At 50.2% G+C, this 15,057-nt stretch overlaps 1 protein-coding gene across 3 annotated transcripts in view; it reads left to right on the forward strand.

Annotated features, from left to right (window-relative positions):
* The window catches only part of ACSS3 (acyl-CoA synthetase short chain family member 3), a 168,417-nt gene that overhangs the window by 24,295 nt on the left and 129,065 nt on the right, over window positions 1–15,057 (forward strand). For all 3 annotated transcript variants that reach the window (XM_078769818.1, XM_068097927.2, XM_068097931.2), the window contains exons 3-4: window positions 6,186–6,374; window positions 14,742–14,876. In XM_078769818.1, the coding sequence (XP_078625944.1) occupies window positions 6,186–6,374; window positions 14,742–14,876 (324 nt within the window). The remainder of the gene's footprint in view (window positions 1–6,185; window positions 6,375–14,741; window positions 14,877–15,057) is intronic.

Below are 15,057 nucleotides of genomic sequence, written 5' to 3' on the forward strand. Positions count from 1 at the left end.
TGAGGAGCGATTGGAGAGGAGAGTGAGGCGCGATTGGAGAGGCGAGTGAGGGATTGGAGAGGAGTGTGAGGGGTTGGAGAGGAGCGTGAGGGGTTGGAGAGGAGTGTGAGGGGTTGGCGAGGAGTGTGAGGGGTTGGCGAGGAGTGTGAGGGGTTGACGAGGAGTGTGAGGGGTTGGCGAGGAGTGTGAGGGGTTGGCGAGGAGTGTGAGGGGTTGGCGAGGAGTGTGAGGGGTTGACGAGGAGTGTGAGGGGTTGGCGAGGAGTGTGACGGATTTGAGAGGAGTGTGAGGGATTTGAGAGGAGTGTGAGGGATTTGAGAGGAGTGTGAGGCATTTGAGAGGAGTGTGAGGGATTTGAGAGGAGTGTGAGGGATTGGAGAGGAGTGTGAGGGATTTGAGAGGAGTGTGAGGGATTTGAGAGGAGTGTGAGGGATTTGAGAGGAGTGTGAGGGATTTGAGAGGAGTGTGAGGGGTTGGAGAGGAGTGTGAATGGTTGGAGAGGAGTGTGAATGGTTGGAGAGGAGTGTGAGGGGTTGTAGAGGAGTGCGAGGAGGTATTGGAGAGAAGTGCGAGGAGGTATTGGAGAGGAGTGTGAGGATTGGAGAGGAGTGTGAGGGATTGGAGAGGAGTGTGAGGGATTGGAGAGGAGTGTGAGGGATTGGAGAGGAGTGTGAGGGATTTGAGATGAGTGTGAGGGATTTGAGAGGAGTGTGAGGGATTTGAGAGGAGTGTGAGGGATTTGAGAGGAGTGTGAGGGATTTGAGAGGAGTGTGAGGAATTTGAGAGGTGTGTGAGGGGGTATTGGTGAGGAGTGCGAGGAGGTATTGGGGAGGAGTGCGAGGAGGTATTGGAGAGGACTGCGAGGAGGTATTGGAGAGGAGTGTGAGGAGGTATTGGAGAGGAGTGTGAGGAGGAATTGGAGAGGAGTGCGAGGAGGTATTGGAGAGGAGTGCGAGGAGGTATTGGAGAGGAGTGCGAGGAGGTATTGGAGAGGAGTGCGAGGAGGTATTGGAGAGGAGTGCGAGGAGGTATTGGAGAGGAGTGCGAGGAGGTATTGGAGAGGAGTGCGAGGAGGGAATTGGAGAGGAGTGCGAGGAGGTATTGGAGAGGAGTGCGAGGAGGTATTGGAGAGGAGTGCAAGGAGGTATTGGAGAGGAGTGCGAGGAGGTATTGGAGAGGAGTGCGAGGAGGTATTGGAGAGGAGTGCGAGGAGGTATTGGAGAGGAGTGCGAGGAGGTATTGGAGAGGAGTGCGAGGAGGTATTGAAGAGGAGTGCGAGGAGGTATTGGAGAGGAGTGCGAGGAGGTATTGGAGAGGAGTGCGAGGAGGTATTGGAGAGGAGTGCGAGGAGGTATTGGAGAGGAGTGCGAGGAGGTATTGGAGAGGAGTGCGAGGAGGTATTGGAGAGGAGTGCGAGGAGGTATTGGAGAGGAGTGCGAGGAGGTATTGGAGAGGAGTGCGAGGAGGTATTGGAGAGGAGTGCAAGGAGGTATTGGAGAGGAGTGCGAGGAGGTATTGGAGAGGAGTGCGAGGAGGTATTGGAGAGGAGTGCGAGGAGGTATTGGAGAGGAGTGCGAGGAGGTATTGGAGAGGAGTGCGAGGAGGTATTGAAGAGGAGTGTGAGGAGGTATTGGAGAGGAGTGTGAGGAGGAGTGGCATTGGAAAGGAGTGAGGGGTCACATATTATGTGAAATAAATAAATTGTGTTCATTACACCATTTTAACCATTTTGTAAAATTTTATGTGGAGCATCTAAATCAAGATGTCCAAATGTCACACACGTCTATACCCGTGGGATTCCCACGGGTGACCCCACTAGTCTATAATAATAAAAGTCAGTGACCGTCCATCCGTCCGTTTGTCTGTCTGTTTCCTCCATCACTCCAAAACCATGAAACATAGAGGCCCCAAATTTTGCATGCATACACCTGGAACTCCAGCAGATTGCAAGGATGAAAACTGGGTGTTTGGGTGTGTCATAACACCCTTTTTGAAGGGGATTAACGAGGCGCTCATAAGAAAAAAAACCGGCCCGCCAACTGGCGGCCTACCACCTAGGTCGGCCCACTGTGCCTCGCTGGGTTCCGAAGCCTCCATTTTGTTTCGGCCTACTCAAACGTGCCTTGCCTTGGAAACACGATCCATTATTTATCATTACATCATTGAAGCATATCATCAAAATCTGGATTCGATTATGAGGATTGGATGCTGTATACTAAATAAATCTCCAAATCTGGAGTGAAATCTGACAAAATGTACCATATCGAGCGATTGGTGAACGCTATTCAGGCTGCTTTTGCAAGCCACGGCGTTATAGTAGACAGAGCTCACATTTTTGTGCAATATACTTTCATTGTATTAATAGATAGTTATATTAATGTACTAACATAGATATACTTATTAAATAAAACAACAAGTCAAACGTCATGTTTGGAACTTAAATCAAACGTCTGCCATGTCAAACTAATTTTCATTGCCAATGTGAAGTCGACATTTTGTCTGCTCTTAGTGGTTTGCACATTTCACTGATTGGCTGCCTGCTCTTAGTGGTTTGCACATTTCACTGATTTGCTGCCTGCTCTTAGTGGTTTGCACATTTCACTGATTTGCTGCCTGCTCTTAGTGGTTTGCACATTTCACTGATATGCTGCCTGCTCTTAGTGGTTTGCACATTTCACTGATATGCTGCCTGCTCTTAGTGGTTTGCACATTTCACTGATATTCTGCCTGCTCTTAGTGGTTTGCACATTTCACTGATATGCTGCCTGCTCTTAGTGGTTTGCACATTTCACTGATTTGCTGCCTGCTCTTAGTGGTTTGCACATTTCACTGATATGCTGCCTGCTCTTAGTGGTTTGCACATTTCACTGATTTGCTGCCTGCTCTTAGTGGTTTGCACATTTCACTGATTTGCTGCCTGCTCTTAGTGGTTTGCACATTTCACTGATTTGCTGCCTGCTCTTAGTGGTTTGCACATTTCACTGATTTGCTGCCTGCTCTTAGTGGTTTGCACATTTCACTGATATGCTGCCTGCTCTTAGTGGTTTGCACATTTCACTGATTTGCTGCCTGCTCTTAGTGGTTTGCACATTTCACTGATATGCTGCCTGCTCTTCGTGGTTTACACATTTCACTGATTTGCTGCCTGCTCTTAGTGGTTTGCACATTTCACTGATATGCTGCCTGCTCTTAGTGGTTTGCACATTTCACTGATTTGCTGCCTGCTCTTAGTGGTTTGCACATTTCACTGATATGCTGCCTGCTCTTCGTGGTTTACACATTTCACTGATTTGCTGCCTGCTCTTAGTGGTTTGTACATTTCACTGATATGCTGCCTGCTCTTAGTGGTTTGCACCATTTCACTGATTTGCTGCCTGCTCTTAGTGGTTTGCACATTTCACTGATTTGCTGCCTGCTCTTAGTGGTTTGCACATTTCACTGATTTGCTGCCTGCTCTTAGTGGTTTGCACATTTCACTGATTTGCTGCCTGCTCCCAGTGGTTTGCACATTTCACTTATTTGCTGCCTGCTCTTAGTGGTTTGCACATTTCACTGATTTGCTGCCTGCTCTTAGTGGTTTGCACATTTCACTGATTTGCTGCCTGCTCTCAGTGGTCCACACATTTCGCTGATTTGCTGCTTCATATCGAAGACAATTGAAAGGTAAATCTTTGTGGTTGACGTTTTTTGACCATTTGGTTACCTTTGACCTTTTGACTTTATAACTAATTTAACTTCTCCATATTCTCATAATAAAGCTTTGGTGAAAATTTGATGACAAAACTCAAATGGTAAAAAAGTTAGAGCCCTGACACGGACACTGCACACACACACGCACACACGCACACAGGGACACACACACACACACACGGGGACACACACACACGGGGACACACACACACACACACACACACACACAGGAACACACACACACACACGGGGACACACACACACACACACACACACACACACACGGACACACACACACACACGGGGACACACATACACACACACACACACACGGACAAACGGGGACACACACACACACACGAGGGGACACACACGCATGAGGGGACACACACGCACGAGGGGACACACACGCACGAGGGGACACACACACACACAACACACATAGCATTCAAAGACTTATGGGAAGTTACGAGGGGTGGCAATTTGATGTCTTGCCCCGACCGGAGGCGTGGCAATTTGACGTCTCGCCTCGACTGTCATTTTTCCTCGATACGCCACTGCTCCACTGTACCTGCGATCTGTTTTTAAAATTCCCTCTAGATGATGGACCCAGATTGCGTATATCATATTCCCATGAGGAAACGACTCATTGTTACCCTGCAAGGCCGGGTACTTTTGCTCATTGAATAATATATTGTGTTAAATAAATATATTAATTTAGTTCAACAATGTTGTGTAATGCCCACTTTTTTACCTGCGACATGTCGAATGGTTGTTGTTGTTGTTGTTGGTGGTGGTGGTGATGATGGTGTGGTGGTTTTTATTGCGGGTCGATTTTTGAAATGTGCGCACATTGGTCAGACAACTGTCGGACCCACCCACATTTGTCGTTTGACTCTACCCTCCATGGCCATGGCACTCAGCCAACATAATATGGCCTCCATCTCTTGTTTTTTTGGTTGGCCTAAGACATCAGACCTGTATGCCTCTGCTGATTATATACTGCCTGGGTTTGTTGCATCAGATTTCCATTTGCTTTGTTTGGGTCAAGTGTTCATCTTTTAAGAGTGCTTTAAATGTGCGTTTACCAATCGGCATTGAGTGTGGTGCACGTTACCGGATTTTGTCGCACGTTGTGACCACAGTGTGGTCATTCTTGTTGGTATTAAATTGTTTTATCAGATGCATTTATTGGCATTATATCGGTCATCGGCCCCCTGCTCTCTAAATATCAGTATCGGCTTCGGCCCTTGAAAAACCCATATCGGTCGACTTCAAATTTTGACTTTATTGTTTATGGTTCATAAGGACAGGGGAGCACTTTACCAGTTTTTTCATAAAGGATCATAAAGGCTGGGAGGAGGGCTGAGGTGTACTAACATGTATAATTATTAGGCCTCCTCATTTGTTCAGTTTGATGTTTCTTGTTTTTCAACCATGTGATATTTTCACCTATATTTCCACCATATTTCACTGAAATTTCACTTTATTTCACCTCTGCACCACCATGTTTCATCTATATTTCTGTGTTTCATTTTCAATCAATTCCGAAACATTTCTAAAAACGTGTATTCACTTTATCATTACAGGGTATTTTGAGTATATTGGTGACAAAAAAAATAATCTAAATTCAAGTCATTTAAAATTCAGGCTGTAACACAACAAAATGTGAAAAAGTCAAGGGGTGTGAATATGTTATGAAGGTGCTGTATGTTTTGCCCTCTTTTTACACAGAGCCAACCTTCGCCACCTGATGTTGCACCACCATTTTGTGGTGGGTCAGCGTTTTGTCAGAGTCAGAGTTTTGGTTCTGTGCGAAACCAAGAGTGCAACACAATTAACCTTTTTAAAGTCCATGGAATAACTTAAATTGATACATTAACTTAAACTTTTCCCATCACTGGGGATGGATATGTTTGCTTGCTTTTCCTGTCATGGGGATGGGGAACTTTTGCTGGTGTTGGATAAAATCATAACCTCCACCGTCGAAGGTGGACGGAGGTTATGCTTTCACCCCAGTCTGTCTGTTTTATCTGTTTGTTTGTTCATGAGCAAGATATCTCAAAAAGTTATGGACGGATTCAGATGAACCATGGTGAGCATGTTGGGCATTTGCGAAGGACCAATTGATTATATTTCGGTGAAGGTCTGGATAATTTTTTAAGTGATTCTTCACCATTGAGAGATAGGGCCAAAAACGATACATAGCAAGATATCTCAAAAAGTTGTGGACGGGTTTGGAGAAAACTTAGTGTATGAGTTGGTTAGTTGACAAGAACAAGCCAATTACATTTCATTCAGATCCGGATCCAGATCCGGCCTATCAGTGGGATACAAAATGTAAACTGTTCAGCCTGACGGAGGTATGCACTCTACTGAGTACCGTTCTAGTTACTGATGTATAATTGCCTAGATGCACAAATGATGGTAATATATCTCTGGTTGCATGGTTGCTGGTGAGCTGTGCTGAGGACCAATTTTCGCATGCTCTGCAGGTGTCGAGACTTGCACACGTCCTTCAGCGGCACGGTGTGAAGAAAGGGGACCGTGTTGCCATCTACATGCCCATGATTCCACAGGCCATGTACACAATGCTGGCATGCTCACGCATTGGGGCAATACATAGCCTTGTGTTCGGAGGCTTTGCGTCGCGTGAGCTTGCTACCCGCATCAATCATGCTAAGGTCTGAGGCCCTGAATATTGATCTTGCCATCATTTTAAAGTCATTTTAAATCTGAGAAAATATACAAATGGAAATAACAGAAAATGTTAAACTTCACATTCCAATCTGTCTTTGAATATCTGAACTTTTCCTTTTGCTTTTACTTGGTTATGAGCCTAGCTTATTTGAGGAAATTGAAAATATTTCTGTTATGTGCTGAGTTTATGTTTTACGTATTTATTCTTCATGATAACGTAATTGTGGATTGTAGTTTTCTTTGTCGTTTATATATTTTATACCTGAGATTATTTTGATGGCCTTTGAGTATTTTTGTCTATATACGGTATATCTATGACATATTATATATATATATATATATATATATATATATATATATATATATCAGATTCTAATTTAAGTTCTCCAGCCTAATGAGCGCACGCTGTGACGTCACCGTCACGTACGTGCGCTTTGCCTGCAAAGCTCCGGAAGAGTCATCCGAAAGTGCGTAATTTAGATTTAGTTCAGATACTGTCATAAGCGCAGTGGGCTGTTGACGCGTTATCAGCGGAGGTCCGTGGTTCGAGCCCCGCATTGAGTCAGAATTTTTTCACACTTAGCCCCTCGCAGGAATTTGATACCTGTTTATAAAATTGTATTTGAATTAATCTTCAATGCATTTCTACTTATTCACACATACATACGCATGCATATACTTACGCTAACATACGGGGTCTGCCTGGCAGGCACGTAAGACATCGGCCATGATAAAGCTCACTGTGTTAAGTGTGGAAAAGTTCTGAGGAGATTGCGGCTGGCTCAATAGCACAGTGGGCTGTTGACACGTTATCAACGGAGGACCGTGGTTCGAGCCCTGCATTGAGTCAGAATTTTTTCACACCTAGCCCCTCGCTAGAATTTGATACCTGTTTATAAAATTAAAATTATATATATATACACAGAGCACTTTATACACAGAGCTTGGCCAACTTGGTAATAGGCGCCATGTTCGAGCCCTACGTCAAGTTCAAGCGTGCATGCATAGTCACATATTAAGTCTATGCGTGCACGCAACTTTCTGCTATTAGAGACGGGTTTATTTTTATGTTCCCGAGTTTCATTCATTGTTTAGTCACTTGCAAATCCTGTCCTTGTTACACAAATGTATGTACACGGTATTGATTAGATTTGTTGGAATTTCACTGGGCCATTATATTTCATTTACAGTGTATTAAGCTTTTGTTTTTTTCACAATCAGTCATCCCAAACGAGGGCCGTTGAATTGCTGGGCTTCACTTCTTTCGTTTGAAGAATAAAAATCTCCATGCTACATCCATTATGTCTATATGGGATGGAATTAATTATTTTTTAAATGTTAATTAATTTATACCCCTTTGTGTGTTTAACCCATCAATTGACACCGGACTCCGCATTATGTGGAGTTTTGACAAATCTTGTAATAACTCGTGATGTAGAATCATAAAAATCTTGGAAGATAGATCAACAGAAAGAGAAAAATATTCTCCACATTTTGAGCCCACATTTTTCACAGTTCAATTTAAAGTTTGCTCACAGGAATAGGGCCTATTTTGAAGGCAAAATGATTGGTAAATCATTAAATTGGCAACAATTTTGATAATTGAAAATCACCATTTCTAATGGAAATTAGCAATGTTTGATCAAAAATTATATGAAAATGTTCATTTTTTCATTTGTAATGGAATACATCACTTTTTGTAGTATCAATATAAGTAAAGAAGAAAATATGTTGCCAATTTGAAGAATGAAATAAGGGAAAAAAATTTGCTCCAAAAATATATATATTTGGTGGCTTTGGTATCAACAGGTTCAATGACTACCTATGTTTAGTGTTCACTCTGTACTTTCTGCTGGTATATCGGAAGTGATGAAGATTGGTTAAATTCACGAGTCTACTTATACATGATTAGGTCTCTACCTCATCTATGTACTTGCTCTCTTTGTACTCTTTTTCCTTAAATGCATTCCCCTTTCCTCTCATTTTTACTCCTCAAAATCTCTTTTTCTATTTCCTTACACTCTTCTGTCCTTAATACGCTTCTCTCTTCCCTATTTCGCCACCTTTCCTCCTCCCCTGCCTCCTTTCCCCTCTCTCCCAATTCCATCTTCACTCTTTCTCACTCTCTTGCCTCTCCTCTTCCATCCGAAAATCCGAAATCTCCGAAAAAAATCTTCCAGTCCGAAAGATCAGCAAATACAATGATGAGATTTTTACCTCGTCCCATACATAGACTACTTATGTGTGTAGACTGAAGTCCAAATAAAAACTTTAACCACACCAAATGTGTTTCTAACCTTGAGTTTCTGATCGACTCATCGAGACTTCATTTTCAGAATATGAGGTTAGGGCCTTACTTTCCTTCTTTTTTTTTCTTTTTTTTTAGATCTAGCGTTTGGGGATGAATTTATTTAGACCCTACATTAATTTAGATCGAGTAACTTATTACGGTACTTACGGCACACAGAAGTGAGGTATCATTGGCGTTCCAATTTTTGCGACGAACTTTAATCTCCCAAATTCGTCTTCTTTCAGGTTCTCGAGGGAGATAATGCATCTTTGCTCCCTTTTCCCTTCGATGGGAGCATCCCCATGCAAAACAGCACGGCATTTCCCTCAGTTTTAAGGTGAAAGTTGTACATTTACAAGCGATCACGATAAATTTACGGCAGTAGTCATTAGGCCTGTTTTGTTAGATTTTGTAGCTCGCGCGTAGGGCTTTAACATGGCGCCTGTTGTCACGTGATCGCTAAAAAGTGAAACCGAGTTGGCCAAACTCTGTGTATAAAGGGCTCTGTATGTATATATATATATATATCTCTAACCACTGACTGACTGATATTGATGTTATATATATATATAAATATTGAAAAGGATAGCACACTGAGCATTAAAATAATTTAAATTCTATATTAATCACCTGACGTTTCAAGAACAAACTAGTTCTCTTCCTCAGAGGCGTTGAGTGTTGTGTTAACCGTTAAGTTCCGTTGGGGACGGTTCACGTGATGGATTGGTCCAACTCCTTGCCAATCACAGGGCTTCCCTGCATTCAAATGACTGCCGTTTTTGACGTTGTAAAAATATAACGTCAAAAATATATTAATACAATGTTTAAGGCACTTGATGAAAGCCACCGTTTGGTTTCATTATTGGACTTCACTTTTGGCCCATCTATGAGACCTTTTTTGTTTTTGTGGCCTGTTATTTTTTTAAGAGCATCTTGAATTGGGAGTCTTCTTCTTCCATATGCAGCACGAGGCTGCAGGGTAGCATCATTGGCTGAGCGTGCAGCTGTACCTCTGATGCAGTGCCCTCTATAGGTTAGGACAGGAATTTGGAATTTCAGGGTGCCAAATATAACTCACCTACTCTTCGCGAAGGAAACCATGGGATCTATAAAATCCACCAACTAATGTCGACAGACGAGACAGCCGTTTAACGTCCATTCGAGGGACGATACATACATTGATGACTCACCCTGCCTGTGAAACACCAGGACGGCAGTTTATAGCTAGGTCTGGGTTCAAACTCCGGCTAGACCGCTTTGAGGCGAGTGTGCGTTCCTCTAGGTCAGCCTGCTTTAGCAGCAATGTTATTATCTTAAAGTCACTGTATAAACAAATTAATGTGGCGGACACGAAAGCCCACTGGCGTGGTGACATCATTCCACGCACCAAGTGGGCGGCGGCCACGCCCGAGGGGTAGGCGTGGCCTCAGGATATTCACTGGGTGCGCAGCCCGGAGCGCGCCAGTGCTACAGTGACCTCTTGTCAATAGACACTTTTGTTTAACCGCGTTGTCCGCTTCCTCCTTGGTAGCAAGTCGCGCACGTGGCACCGCGCTTCATTTGTGACTCCGACGTTTTGGTCAGCCGTCACTGACCACCCGAAACCGCCACAGCCATGGCAACCAACGCGGTAGCGATAAAGCTCCCCGAGTTCTGGGAAGCTCAGGCGGAGATCTGGTTCCTGCAGGCCGAAGCCCAGTTCAGGCTTCGACGCATCACGGCGGACGAGACACGCTACTGCCATGTGGTCGCCTCCCTCGGGGCCGGCGCGGCCGCCCGCGTCGTGTCGGTCCTGAGGAACCCACCGGCCCACGACAGGTACGAGGCGATCAAGCGTCTCCTCCTCGCCACGTTCAGCCTCACGGTGGACGCACGGGCCGATCGCCTCTTGGACCTCCCCGAGGTCGGTGACCGTCGGTCCGAATGGACCATATGCTGTCGCTCATGGGTGACGAAACCCCGAACGCTCTATTCCGGGTGTTATTTCGACGCCAGCTGCTGGCACGAGTCCGCCTCGCGTTGGCCGGTTCCGCGACGACGGAACCCCGTGCGTTCGCGGCCGAGGCCGACAAGTTATACGCGGCTTTGGACACACAGGCGAGTTTCGGTGTGGCCGTAGCGGCTCCCGAGCCCGAACCTCCTGCGGGTGCCCACCCCTGCTCCGAGGGGCACCTCGTGGCGGCTGCCATGCCCCACCCACCACCACCGCAGAAACCGCGGCATCCGGCTTCGCCGCAAACCTGGTGCCATTTCCACGCTAGGTTTGGCCACGAGGCTCGGCAATGTCGCCCGCCGTGCTCATTCGGCAGGTCGGGAAACGCCTGGGCCGGCCCTCGGTAGTGGCACTGAGTGCCGGCCGATTAAACAGCCTCCTATACATAACGGACACCTTATCCGGGCGCCGTTACCTGTGCGACACGGGAGCGCAGGTGAGTGTCGTTCCCGCCGGGACGTCCGACAAGCAGTCCGTGGGCTGGGGCCCCGCGCTGCTTGCTGCCAACGGTACGCCCATTCGCACGTACAGAAAACGCTGCCTTTCTCTGCGGTTCGGAGGGCAGGTTTTCCGATGGTCATTCGTCACTGCCGACGTGCCTATGGCACTGCTCGGCGCGGACTTCCTCTGTGCCAATGGCCTGTTGGTCGACGTCAAGCACAGAAGGCTTGTCCAGGCTGAGACGTTCAGCTCGCTCGCTTGCGCGTTCCCCGCCTCATTGAGCAGCTCACGGAGCGGCTCATCGAGCGACTCGCGAGCGGCTTGCTGAGCGGTTTGGTTCCGGCCAGGTTCATCTGCACACTTCCGGCAGCGGACGAATTCACCCACCTCCTCGCCCGTTTCCCGGCCCTCACGAGGCCCACCTTCTCAGTGGGGACCGTCAAGCACGGGGTGGAACATCACATCCCCACCGCCGGGCCACCGGTCTACGCCCGGGCACGCCGCCTCGAGCCGACGAAGCTTGCGGGAGCTAAAGCGGAGTTTGCTACGCTGGAGCGGCTCGGCATCGTGCGGCGCTCCGAGAGCGCTTGGGCGTCGCCGCTCCACATCGTGCCCAAGCCCGGCGGGGGATGGCGACCGTGCGGGGACTACCGCCATCTCAACGACGCCACCACCCCCGACCGCTACCCCGTCCCCCATATTCAGGACTTTTCCGCCCGCTTGGCGAATATGTCCTTCTTCTCGAAGGTGGACCTCATACGCGGCTACCATCAGGTCCCCGTCAGGCCGGAGGACATCCCGAAGACGGCTGTCATCACGCCGTTCGGTCTTTTCGAATTTCTTCGGATGCCCTTCGGTTTGAAGAATGCGGCTCAGGCGTTCCAGCGCCTCATGGACAGCGTCTTGCGCGACTTGGATTTCGTCTACGTCTATCTGGATGACATCCTCGTCGCAAGCGCGTCCCGCGAAGAGCACCTACACCATCTCCGCACGCTCTTCGAACGTCTGGGCCAGCACGGCCTGATCGTGAACCCCGCCAAGTGCCGGTTCGGTGTCGCCAAAATCGAATTTTTGGGGCACCGCATCACCAGGCACGGGGCCATCCCCCTACCGGCCAAGGTGGAGGCGGTGAAAGGGTTTCCGCGCCCCCGCACGATCAGGGGGCTCCAGGAGTTCCTGGGCATGGTAAACTTTTACCACCGTTTCCTGCCCCGCATCGCCCAGCTCCTGCGCCCCTTGCACGAGGCCCTCCGGGGGAAGCCGGGCAAAGGTGATGTCACCTGGACGAGCAGATGGACGCGGCGTTTGTGGGCGCGAAGCTCGCCTTGGCTAACGCCACCATGCTCGCGCACCCGGCGCCCGATGCACCGATCGCCCTCACCACCGACGCCTCGGACTACGCGGTGGGCGCGGTGCACGAGCAATGGGTGCGTGGAGCTTGGCAACTGCTGGCGTTCTTCAGCCGGCAGCTTCGCCCGCCCGAACGCCGGTACAGTACCTTCGACCGCGAGTTGCTTGGGCTCCACCTGGCGGTCAGGCACTTCCGCCATCTGCTCGAGGGCCGTGCGTTCACGGCCTTCGTCGACAACAAGCCACTGGTGTTCACGATGGGCAAGGTCGCTGAGCCGTGGTCGGCCTGGCAGCAGCGTCACCTCTCGGCCGTGTCTGAATACACGACGGACATCCGGCACGTCGCGGGGAAGGACAACCCGGTGGCGGATTGCCTTTCCCGGTCCGTTGCCCACGCGGTCCACCTTGGCATCGACTATGCCCGGATGGCGGCGGACCAGGCCGCCGACCCCGACGTCTATGCCCTGCGGATCGCCATTACGGGCCTCCGCGTCACCGAGGTGCAGTTCAACGGCGCGGGCACGGCCCTCTGGTGCGACATCTCCCTCGTGCGGCCTCGCCCCATCGTGCCCGCCGGCTGGCAGCGCCGGATTTTCGACTCCATCCACGGCCTGTTCCACCTGGGCACGAGGACCTCCCAGAGGTTGATCGCCGACAAGTTTGTCTGGCATGGCCTCCGGAAGGCCGTCCGCGGCTGGGCCAGGACGTGCCTCGCGTGCCAGCGCGTGAAGGTGCACCGACACACCCAGGCCCCATTGGCCACGTTTGCGGTGCCGGAACGTCGGTTTGACCACGTTCACGTGGACCTGGTGGGACCTCTGCCCCCCTCGCGGGGTTTCACCCACGTCCTGACCATGATGGACCGCACCACCCGGTGGCCAGAGGCCGTGCCTTTGGCGTCAACGATGGCGGCGGACGTCGCACAGGCGTTCATCGCCACCTGGGTCACCCGGTTCGGCGCCCCCGCGGACATCTAGTCCGACCGCGGCCCCCAGTTCACCCCGGAGCTCTGGGGGGCGGTCACGCGGGGGCTCGGGGTCCAGCTGCACCGCACCATTGCCTACCACCCCCAGGCTAACGGCCTGTGCGAGCGGTTCCACCGCTCGTTGAAGGCCGCGCCCCGGGCCACCCTCCGCGACGGCGGCTGGGTCGACAGGCTCCCCTGGGTCCTGCTGGGCCTCCGGACGGTGCCCAAGGAGGACCTGCGCGCATCCGTGGCGGAGTTGGTCTTTGGACAACCGCTGCTGGTGCCGGGCGAGTTCCTCCCCGACCCCACGGCACCTTGGTCCGCGGCGCAGGAGCGCTCCGCGCTGCAGGAGACCACCCGGAGCTTCGCCCCGGTGCCGACGGCGCACCACGGGCACCCACCCACGCACGTCGCCCCGGAGCTTCGCACCGCGGAGTATGCCTTCGTCCGGCACGACACCCACCGGACACCACTGCGGCCCCCGTACGACGGGCCTTTCCGCGTGCTGGAGACCGGGGTGAAATACTTCACCTTGGACATCGGCGGTACTCCCGACCGCGTCTCGGTGGATCGACTCAAGCTGGCCCACCTCGACGTGGACCACCCACCGTCGGTGGCTCGGCCCCTGCGTCGGGGCCGCCCCCCGGCGGGCGGACCCCTGGCACCGCTCAGCACCGCCGGCATGCCGCCCCCCGGTCCGGCACCCATCCCGGGTACAGCCGGGGGCATCCCAGCTGGCATCCCTGCACCCCGGACGCTGCCGGTCGCCAGAGGGCGCTTCGGCCGGGTCATCCGTTTGCCCCGCAAACTGGCCCTCCAGGTGCGCGGGAATTCTGGGGGGGCGCGTGTGGCGGACACGAAAGCCCACTGGCGTGGTGACATCGTTCCGCGCACCAAGTGGGCGACGGCCACGCCCGAGGGGTAGGCGTGGCCTCAGGATATACACTGGGTGCGCAGCCCGGAGCGCGCCAGTGCTACAGTGACCTCTTGTCAATAAAGATACTTTTGTTTAACCGCGTTGTCCGCTTCCTCCTTGGTAGCAAGTCGCGCGCGTAGCACCGCGCTTCATTTATACATTTGTTGATGCAGTTCTCGGTGTAGTTTGTGTTTCACTTTCATCATCTTTAGATGAAAAAAGAAGGAATCAATGTGTTGAATGTGTGAATGATACAATTTCTATAAATGCCTCTGATTATAAGGTAAATCATCGTTGGAGTTGTGTTCATTGCACCTCTCATGTCATATTAACACAATGTTGTGCTGAATGAGATATGGTTAAACATTTCTGTTCTTGTGTTGCCTTTTTGAAGCCAAAGATCATCGTGACAGCCTCGTTTGGGATTGAACTCGCCCGGACGGTGGCTTACAAGCCCCTTGTGGAAGCTGCTCTTGCAATGGCATCACACAAGCCAGACAAGGTCCTTTTCTACAACCGCCCACAAATGGTAATGAACCTTTCCACAAAGGATATTATTTATAGCCGGCGAAGCCGGTGTTGTGAATGAACGCGTACGTATTATGTTGAAAAGCCAGATTTTGCTGGATCCTGGAGAATTTCGAAGCTTTGACGCACCAAATCGCTCAATGGAGGCCGCCATCTTGCGGATGCGGAAGTATGCATAACAA

The sequence above is a fragment of the Myxine glutinosa genome, chromosome 1 (assembly GCF_964187855.1).
Source record: "Myxine glutinosa chromosome 1, kmMyxGlut1.1, whole genome shotgun sequence".
NCBI lineage: Eukaryota > Metazoa > Chordata > Myxini > Myxiniformes > Myxinidae > Myxine > Myxine glutinosa.